Source organism: Protomyctophum bolini, assembly GCF_963924005.1.
Source record: "Protomyctophum bolini genome assembly, chromosome: 24".
Taxonomy (NCBI): domain Eukaryota; kingdom Metazoa; phylum Chordata; class Actinopteri; order Myctophiformes; family Myctophidae; genus Protomyctophum; species Protomyctophum bolini.
In genome coordinates, this window is record NC_137885.1 from 5,436,623 (window position 1) to 5,447,275 (window position 10,653).

General features: G+C 41.3%; 1 protein-coding gene across 1 annotated transcript; it reads left to right on the forward strand.

Annotated features, from left to right (window-relative positions):
* Positions 1–6,799: 6,799 nt before the first annotated feature.
* LOC308311419 (receptor-interacting serine/threonine-protein kinase 3-like) lies at positions 6,800–9,556 on the forward strand (the record flags this gene model as incomplete). Its single annotated transcript, XM_080758106.1, has 6 exons — positions 6,800–6,957; positions 7,131–7,311; positions 7,874–8,023; positions 9,092–9,231; positions 9,354–9,414; positions 9,551–9,556. Exons 1-6 carry the CDS (start codon positions 6,809–6,811, stop codon positions 9,554–9,556), a joined length of 687 nt encoding a protein of 228 aa, XP_080614232.1. The 5' UTR covers positions 6,800–6,808.
* Between the last annotated feature and the right edge of the window lie 1,097 nt (positions 9,557–10,653).

Below are 10,653 nucleotides of genomic sequence, written 5' to 3' on the forward strand. Positions count from 1 at the left end.
CCAGTCCTCACTCAGCACTGGGGGGGGGGGAGAGAGAGAGAGAGAGAGAGAGAGAGAGAGAGAGAGAGAGAGAGAGAGAGACAAAGGCAGCGAGTCAGAGACAGAGTAGCCTCGGAAACCCAGACGTTTTTATTTAGAGACAGAGGTACTCTGATGGTTTCAGCGCTTTCTTAAGTGTGTGTGTGTGTGTGTGTGTGTGTGTGTGTGTGTGTGTGTGTGTGTGTGTGTGTGTGTGTGTGTGTGTGTGTGTGTGTGTGCGTGTGTGTGTGTGTGTGTGAGTGTGTGTGTGTGTCTGTGTACGTGCGTAACACGAGAAATATTAAATACTAACGGGTTAAAATGTTGAACAAGGATGATTGGGCAAGGTTAGTTAACCATTGGGTGAAGTGATCACAAGATGGTCTCTAGTATTACATTATACATTAAAAATACATTAGCATCGCTATTGAGGAAACACACATTCATCACCTCTAATTATTACAATTAGGCTAATTGAGTAATTTCCTTAATTGACGTGTTAGTTTTTTTTTGGAAAATAAATGCAGATTTGATTGTTAAACCATGTGACTTTATAGCAGGTTTATTCTTCCAAATTTGGATATCTTTCATTTTCTACGTCTATGTCTTGGAAAATCAATAGGCTATACATTCAATATGCTATATTGTAGCTTACTGAACTTATATTTAGAATAATTACTTTCGATGACAATATGATTCATGAAACAGAGAAAATGTTCTATTACAAATATATCACTCTGATGAAATGATTGAGGTTGTAATTACTTAATAAATCACCTTATATGCAATATTGACATCATCGTTAACATAATGAAACGATACATTTGGCAGTCTCAACTATAGCTACATTAATATAATCTGCATGTAGAAGTAGATGTTTTAACATATTATTATCACACTCACCAGAGTTGATTAGGATCCATGAATAAACCCAAACCGTAGTCCTATAACAGGGAAACACAACATCTAATTTCTGTTTCATCTCCATTAACAACAACCCTATGAACTCCTCCTTCCTCTCTCGCTCTGTTTAATGACAACCTCAAAATGTGACCAACTATCTCCAGTTATAGTACCTCTCTCTCTCTCTCTCTCTCTCTCTCTCTCTCTGTCTCTCTCTCTCTCTCTCTCTCTCTCTCTCTCCAACCCTCTCTCTCTCTCTTTCTCTCTCATGAGTCACATCTCTCTCTCTCTCGCATCTCTCTCTATCCCTTGCTCGCTTGCGTCTCTCTCTCGCTCTCTGCCTCTCTCTCCCTCCTAGAGGGGTTTTGGTCCTCTCTCGCTCTCTGCCTCTCTCTCCCTCCTGAGATGAGATGAGATGAGATGAGATATAGGCCTACTTTATTGTCCCACGAGGGGGGATTTGTCTTGGGCAAAAGTGCATTAGTGCATCAACGCTTTTTAAAACAGACAGACGATACACAAAAGACAATACACAGTAGCATCAAAGTACAGGCATAGTATCACAAGAGTATCACAAAAGATCCGTGCAAAATTGCAATCAGAGAAGGTACATAATATAAAGAGAGGGTTTTGATCCTCTCTCGCTCTCTGCCTCTCTCTCCCTCCTAGAGGGGTTTTGATCCTCTCTCGCTCTCTGCCTCTCTCTCCCTCCTAGAGGGGTTTTGATCCTCTCTCGCTCTCTGCCTCTCTCTCCCTCCTAGAGGGATGCACTTAGTTCACACAGGTGTGATTCTTTTCATTATGGTAGACCCACCCCGGGTCCATTTGGTTCCATATGTACACTCTCAGAGTTACAGACCTGTGAGGGTCCATTTGGTTCCATATGTACTCAGAGTTACAGACCTGTGAGGGTCCATTTGGTTCCATGTGTACTCTCAGAGTTACAGACCTGTGAGGGTCCATTTGGTTCCATGTGTACTCTCAGAGAATTTATGTAATCTGGTCCCAGCAAACCAAGCACAAATCTGCTGTTTTATTTGCATACGCATCAAGTGGCGGGTTGGCTGGGACGTTTTTTGGCGCAAAGTAACCACAGTATACCACTAATCAACTTACAACTACATACTCTATATAACTGCTCTCAATGATGACGTAACAAATGTGAAAGTATTATTACAAAAATTGAAGTTAGAGACACATATTATTCTGATCATGATTTAGTATTAATATCACTATAGTCAAAGATGAAATACATTTAAAACAATTGACAATTTACAATAAATAATAAAATATATACTGTATAACATATTTTAATTTTAAAATAGTTTATATACCTTTTTTCCATCACATATCAATGATTTATTTTTCTTTGAAAAACTAAAAAGGGATCTAGAATATTTCTAAATTGATAAAAGTGTATTTCTTATATAGATAGAAACTTGAACCATACTTAATAATACTAGGTGTTAATTAGACATTTCAAACGTTCCTTCACAGAGATACTGAGATTCCACAGTTTAGAGCAGTCGAAAGTACTTGCGCGCTCTGCTTGCGCACTAGTTGGCCATTTATGGCCTACTAGTGTGCAACAAGCAAGTATGCACTCGATAGAGTGCAGTTCTAGTTTCAGTTGTGTGTGTCCTTTTTCTTTTTGTAGCCTGGCAATATACACGACAATGGCTAGATGCATTGTAGCCAGATTTGGTTGTTCCAAATACAAGTAGTGGTTCTATGACCGGTGTCTACCTTGAGCAAAGTGCCCAGTGAACATAAGAAAAACAAATAACAAACAAATAAACAAACAATCCTGATGAGCTGCAGGGACCCCCTGGAACTCCCTCAAGGACCCCTGTGGGTCCCCGGAGCCCACATTGGGAACCCACTGGCCTATACAGTGAAGTTAATGATTACACAGTTTATGACTCTAGATTTACAGGAAGGAAGGAGGTCTGAACTTTAGTCAGGACTTGTGACTTCAACGACACACCTTGTTGGCCGGTAAGCATTCTGACTATGAGAACATCTTTGAACAACAACAACAGTACAAATATGATTATTTATATGGAGTTACGTAAGTGTTTTAAAGGTGGGCCACGTGATATAATAACAGTAGGCATGTAACGATTCCCTCAACTCACCATACGATTCAAATCACGATATTAGGTTCAACGATTTTTCACTCAAATAATTTTCTAGACAAAATGACCGAAAAAAACCGTTTGTATTATTATTATTTCTCTTACACAAATGCAGTATTGTCTTCTTTTTAATATTTACAATACTGTTTGTTTTCAATACTGTAGAAAACGACAGCTATAGAATTATTTTATTTATATTTTATGTTTTTGAGTGCATTTTCCAGCAGCGGCCATGGCAGCTGTGGGGGGGGGGGAGGGAAAGTTATGACTCGCAATATCATTATTTAATACATTATTATTGTCTGAGGTCGTTATGCATAAGCATGCATTCATATTCCTGTATTATTTCTGAGGTTGTTTTGTAAGCAATATGAAGCAGCTCCACTTCGGCACAAGGGACTAAATTACTTTCGCTCCTCATATGCCACCAAAATGTGGAACGCCCTACCAACAGTCATTAAGACATGCAAATCCCTTGACTCCTTCAAAACCACTCTCAAAGGGCACCTACGGACGGCTGCAATTCGAAACTGGCCCCCGTAAAATCTGAATCCCCCCCCCCCCCTTTTCCCCTCACTGTATATGTTTCTTTTCCCTTTTTACCTCCTTTATGATGAATTCCTGTTCTGTTCTTTGGCTATATAGAAGTGTCTATTTGTACGTCTCTAAATGTTTTGATGAATTGAACATGGTGGATCCCTCTTGTAAACAAGTGTAATGCTTTATTGGGTCGTCCACTCACAGTTAACAGTCTTTGCATTGAGTTGTGCTTGAAATGTACTGTAATTCTGCAGACTGTTCATACATATTTCAATCAAAAAACTGCCAGTCAGTCAGTTGGGCGGCCGGTGGTGGATTAGGAAGCATTATACAGTGTTGTACAGTATCTGATCAGAGGACTGTATGTTAGACAGCAGGCCAAGAGACATATGTTAAAATGGTTTGGGATTTAATACCTTATAATTATAATTATATCTCCATTTAGTAGTTAGTCGTTTTCTGACAGATGCATTTTCAGGCCTGAAGCCAGTGATGTAGCTCAGCGTAGCTGTTTTAAATTAATATCAGGGTATGAACATGATTAAAGGGAGTGGCCATGTGAGGTTAACGACCTTTAATGCAATCAGATAGGACCTTTCTCTGTGGATGTATGGGGCTGTCAATCATTTAGGACCTTTCTGTGTGGATGTATGGACTGTCAATCAGATAGGACCTTTCTGTGTGGATGTATGGACTGTCAATCAGATAGGACGTTTCTGTGTGGATGTATGGGCTGTCAATCAGATAGGACCTTTCTGTGTGGATGTATGGGCTGTCAATCAGATAGGACCTTTCTGTATGGATGTATGGGCTGTCAATCAGATAGGACCTTTCTGTTAGGATGTATGGGCTGTCAATCAGATAGGACCTTTCTGTTTGGATGTATGGGCTGTCAATAAGATAGGGCCTTTCTGTGTGGATGTATGGGCTGTAAATCAGATTTGAATCTGATCTGGACTCCTCTCAAATCTTACGAGAGTTTGTTGCTGGCATAAAGAAAGGTATAACATAGTCAATTCTCTCCTGATTTGTCTCGCAAAAAAGGCCATTTCAGTATGAATATCTTGGAAATAATCTGTACCTTGTGATGATTGTGTCCAGTATTTAGTTCAGTGACCATGGAGTTAAGGAATGGATCATAAGCTGTGTTCACGTTCACTCTCCCATTGGAAATGAATAGACTCCAACCTGCTCCCTGTCTCCTAATAATATGTCTGGCTGTCCGCCCACTTCACTCAGATACAGGAAGTAAAGCAAAGTGGGCACCTCTTGCTATTGGCCTCTCGGGTCAAGGCCAGAAAGTATTGTCCACTCAGAAGGGGCATATCTTCCAGGCATGATGATGATATCAGGTGCATATATATATACGCTCTATAGCCAAGGGGGGGCGCACCAACCCCTTTTTATAGTAATTGTATTGTATGGTTACAGCAGCTCCTATTTGTCTGATTCTAGTGGCCTTTTCAGTTAAACCTCTATCATCATTGACAGAGTGTTGCTTGGTGATTTAAACCGGTTTTAAACCATTTTAACCTCTGTCATCATTGACAGAGTGTTGCTTGGTGATTTAAACCTGCATCTCAATCAATGTTGCTCTGAATGACCTCATAGTGGAGGAGCTAAAGGGTGATTTTGCACTAATGTGTCTAAAATCTCCACATTTTGTCTCCCAGGGCTGCTCTAATGATTTATCTATAGGGCGCCCGAGGCCGGCGACCTTGAGAAACTTTGCTTGGCTATATAGAAGTGTCTATTTGTACGTCTCTAAATGTTTTGATGAATTGAACAAGGTGGACCCGCTTGTAAACAAGTGTAATGCTTTTTTGGGTCGTCCACTCGCAGTTAACAGTCTTTGTATTGAGTTGTGCTTTAAATGTACTGTAATTCTGCAAACTGTTAATAAATATTTCATTCAATCAATCAACAACAACAGCGGCTGAAAGCTGGAGTACCATTAACAACCTATATAAGAAAAACATTTCTAAATGTCACTCTGCTTTCAGTAGCATGTGACGTGTCAAACTTTCATGATTCTGAATTCATTCCAAGCATTAGTTTTGGGCTAAAAACGGCCATAGCCACTTGCCCAAATGTGCCCAAGTGTGCTGTAGTGGATTCAGAATCCCGTCAGAGTCCCAGATCTAATAAAGTCAATAGATCAATAAAGTCCCAGATGGACTTTATTGAGTAGAAATCCCTTCAGTCCAGAGAGGTTCTGTTGATGTTTAATCTGCTTTTATTCACCTGTTGGACTTCATCCTGGTCTGACATGTTTATTATTGTATTTACTGGACTCTGTCTTCTGGCTGCATGCTTTTTATAATGTAATCCTTAACGCATTCTGGACGGGAACCCCTTTTGGTGTTTTTACCAAGCATTGTGTTATACTTTAGCTATTTAAAAATAGCAGATCTAGAAGCTCGTAGCACGCCACTCGGTAGCGTGCTACGAGCTTGTAGATATGCCTATTTTAGAAATATCGTGAAAATACGGCACAAATCTTTGAATATATATTCTTTCAGAAGCCTTTTTTTATTTATTTTAAATATGTTCTGGTTGCAAAATAGGTGAAGTGGCCCTTTAACGAAGTTACATATACATAGAGGCATTTCCTTTAATCCACCCGACACTGATGGACATATACTGTACGTCACCGACAGAGTGCAGTTCTATAGTTAACACCTGCTTTCACCTGCTGCAGGTGTGTGTGTGTGTGTGTGTGTGTGTGTGTGTGTGTGTGTGTGTGTGTGTGTGTGTGTGTGTGTGTGTGTGTGTGTGTGCGTGTGCGTGGTAAATGACAGACAGTGAGGAATGTGATTATCACTGTAACAGTTTTATTATTAGTAATGTTTATGGTTTACACGCCCGCACGTGCACGCAGACAGACAGACAGACAGACAGACAGACAGACAGACAGACAGACAGACAGACAGACAGACACATGCACACGCACACGCACACACATGGACATGGTGTCGGTCAGAGAACTAGTACATGTGAGAGAGATGTTGCGATGGAGACACATTTAGAGTCTGTTCATCTATAGCAGTGGTTGTCAAACCAAATGGACCTGTGAGGTCATTTGGTTCCATATGTACACTCTCAGAGTCTGCTATAAAGTACTATACTGTATTTGAATGATAGAATGATATAGTTTGGACACTTGGACACATACATTTTCCTGTAGATCCTCTAGATTTCGGTGAGAGATGGCAGAGAGTGGCAGAGGGCCAATTGGCGACGACAGTCTGGAGAACTGGGAACTACTGGGCTCAGGGGGCTTTGGGTTTGTCTTTAAGGCCACACACAAGCTCCTGGGCATTGGAGTGGCCATTAAGCTGCTTAATCGTGATGACGGGTATGATGACAATGAGCTACATTATGTATCTATAATTGATTAATTATCTTCATTCACACTATTTTTTTTTTCATGATCTTAGTCAGTTTTACATAATTATAACATTATATATTATTATAACATTTTGGGTTCTAACTGCTGTCTTTCCCCTCCAAACTGACCCCGTACTGCAGCTCTGGTAAGTTTTATGATGCCCTGTGTCGCGAGGCAAGTCACATGGAAGATGCAGAGCAGTTTGTTCCCAGGGTCTATGGGATGTACCGCGGCCGGCCCCCCATGATGGGCAGAGAGATGCAGGGTATAGTGATGGAGCTGATGGAGGGAGGCTGCCTGGAGTCCTTTCTGCGCACCAAGGTCTTTATAATTCAACTGAAACTAACTACATAACCACAGCTAAAACTGAAAACTCATCTTCGTCAACTGAACTAAATCAAAACTAGAATAAAAAAACAAAGACGTTAACTAACTGAAAGTGTGTTTACAAATTGTTTGAAATTATAGACACAATGTCCTTAGTTTTAGTTTTTTTCCTTTACATTTTTTTTAATATTTTTGGTGGTTCCCAAACTGTGGTGCGTGCACCCCTTGGGGTGCGCAAGAACCTTCTAGGGTGTGCGTGGCATGAAAAGGCTAAAGGTGGTGCTATGGTTTTATTTAAAATATATCAACACATTATGCCAATATTGTGGCAAGTAGGCCTATATGTATAATATAGCCTATGCTTCATATATAATGCCATATTCAGGTTCATATTATGTGCATATAGGAAATATATGTCTCTATATAGCTTATGCAATTTTTATTTCCATGTGGGGGTGCGTCAGCTAGGTCAGGAGGTAACAGGGGGTGCATGGCCAGAAAAGTTTGGGAACCACTGCCCTATAGTACACAACAGGTCTATACTTACTTTCTACAGACCCAGTCTAAACCTCCACCCTGGCCCCTGGCGTTCCGTCTAGCCCACCAGGTGGCGCTAGCCATGGACTTCCTCCACTGTAAGAAGAACCTTGTACACATGGACCTGAAACCAGCCAATATCCTGCTGGATGCCGACTTCAATGCCAAGGTACACGATAATATTTATACTTAGTATATTTATAATAAGTATACATCCAGTAGAACTAAATGTCAGGGAGGGACTAGTGGAGAAGAGATCCAGCAGAACTAAATGTCAGGGAGGGACTAGTGGAGAAGAGATCCAGCAGAACTAAATGTCAGGGAGGGACTAGTGGAGAAGAGATCCAGCAGAACTAAATGTCAGGGAGGGACTAGTGGAGAAGAGATCCAGCAGAACTAAATGTCAGGGAGGGACTAGTGGAGAAGAGATCCAGCAGAACTAAATGTCAGGGAGGGACTAGTGGAGAAGAGATCCAGTAGAACTAAATGTTAGGGAGGGACTAGTGGAGAAGAGATCCAGCAGAACTAAATGTCAGGGAGGGACTAGTGGAGAAGAGATCCAGTAGAACTAAATGTCAGGGAGGGACTAGTGGAGAAGAGATCGAGCAGAACTAAATGTCAGGGAGGGACTAGTGGAGAAGAGATCCAGTAGAACTAAATGTCAGGGAGGGACTAGTGGAGAAGAGATCCAGTAGAACTAAATGTCAGGGAGGGACTAGTGGGGAAGAGATCCAGTATACTAAATGTCAGGGAGGGACTAGTGGAGAAGAGATCCAGTAGAACTAAATATCAGGGAGGGACTAGTGGAGAAGAGATCCAGTAGAACTAAATGTCAGGGAGGGACTAGTGGAGAAGAGATCCAGTAGAACTAAATGTCAGGGAGGGACTAGTGGAGAAGAGATCCAGTAGAACTAAATGTCAGGGAGGGACTAGTGGAGAAGAGATCCAGTAGAACAATGTCAGGGAGGGCAAGCTCACCAAGTGTTCCATTATGACGCCATCAAGGCCCGCTTAAATAATCTTTAGTCGGCTAGGTCAACTTTAGATTTAGTTGACTAAAACTAGACTAAAACAAACATTTCACGTGACTAAAATTTGACAAAAACTAAATGAAACTGTATTTAAAGGAGTCGGACTGGCTAAAACTAAATCCAAATTTGCTCTTGAAATGAACAGTTCTCGTCACTGCATGTCCTGCTTAAACACAATCATAAATGCCTCCTCTTTCTGTCAACAGATAGCCGATTTTGGCCTGTCTACGGTGACCAACAGTGTCAAGTCGACCAACCATAAAAACAAAGGAGGCACTGCCTCCTACACCCCCCCTGAGGCTTTTGAAGTGACATACCGCCGTGTTCGCTCCTACGATGTTTACAGGTGAACTCTAGAAGGAATTATGTTGCTACTACATCAGTCATAAATACAATGAAGTGACACACGTTTTTTTATAGTGTGAAAACCTCTTTCTAATGCTTGTATGTTTCCTGTCTTTTTATTAGCTACGGCATACTTCTCTGGACCATTCTCACTGGAGAGAGTCCCTATCCAGGTAAACTATTCGCACACGCACGCACGCACGCACGCGCGCGCGCGCACACACACACACACACACACACACACACACACACACACACACACACACACACACACACACACACACACACACACAATGTAAATGTTCCTGCATTTTATGTAGGGGTGACCATGTTGGAGTACCACATTACAAGGGGAGAGAGACCAGATCTTCGTAAAATCGATGTCCAGAAACCAGCTGGATTAGAAGAGCTGGTGGAGCTCATGCAGAGATGCTGGGACTCTGAGCCCATCAAGAGACCTTCGTTTGCAGGTAAATCTATTCATGCAGAGATGCTGGGACTCTGAGCCCAACAAGAGACCTTCGTTTGCAGGTAAATCTATTCATGCAGAGATGCTGGGACTCTGAGCCCAACAAGAGACCTTCGTTTGCAGGTAAATCTACCTTTGTCACTGCACCAGTGAGAAGCTCTATTGAAATCACAAAAGATTATTCTTTGCACTAATGAAAAGCGTTTTTGTTTTTGAGGCGCAAAAGGTACTCTAAAAGTTGTACAGCTTTTTGCACACACATCACAAGAGGTGAAAAATTACGTATTTCAATCGTCTCACAAAAGGGGCGTGGCCTGATGGCTCAATAGCCCCGCCTACAAATGTTTGTGCTTGAAGCCCCACAATACGGTTTCACCTAAATGTATGAAGATTGGTACACACCTGGTACACACCTGGTACACACCTGGTACCTGTATTATGTCTACACGTACAGATTGGTACACACCTGTATTATGTCTACACGTACAGATTGGTACACACCTGTATTATGTCTACACGTACAGATTGGTACACACCTGTATTATGTCTACACGTACAGATTGGTACACACCTGTATTATGTCTACACGTACAGATTGGTACACACCTGTATTATGTCTACACGTACAGATTGGTACACACCTGTATTATGTCTACACATACAAAAAAGTATCTTGGCGTCATGACCGAAACCAGACAGGATTCATTTTTAATATATTTTGTTAACCTGACTCCACCAGATGGAGGCAGTATTGAGTTCACCGGTTCCCTCCTCCTATACTCCATCTGGTCTCTCTCAAGCAGAAATGATGAACCCGGAAGCAGCTGGACAAAAATCTGATATCTCCATAATAATTTCGAGTTGTAGTCTTGTTAGGTTGTGTTTACATTAGAGTTGTAGTCTTGTTAGGTTGTTTACATTAGAGTTGTAGTCTTGTTAGGTTGTGTTTACATT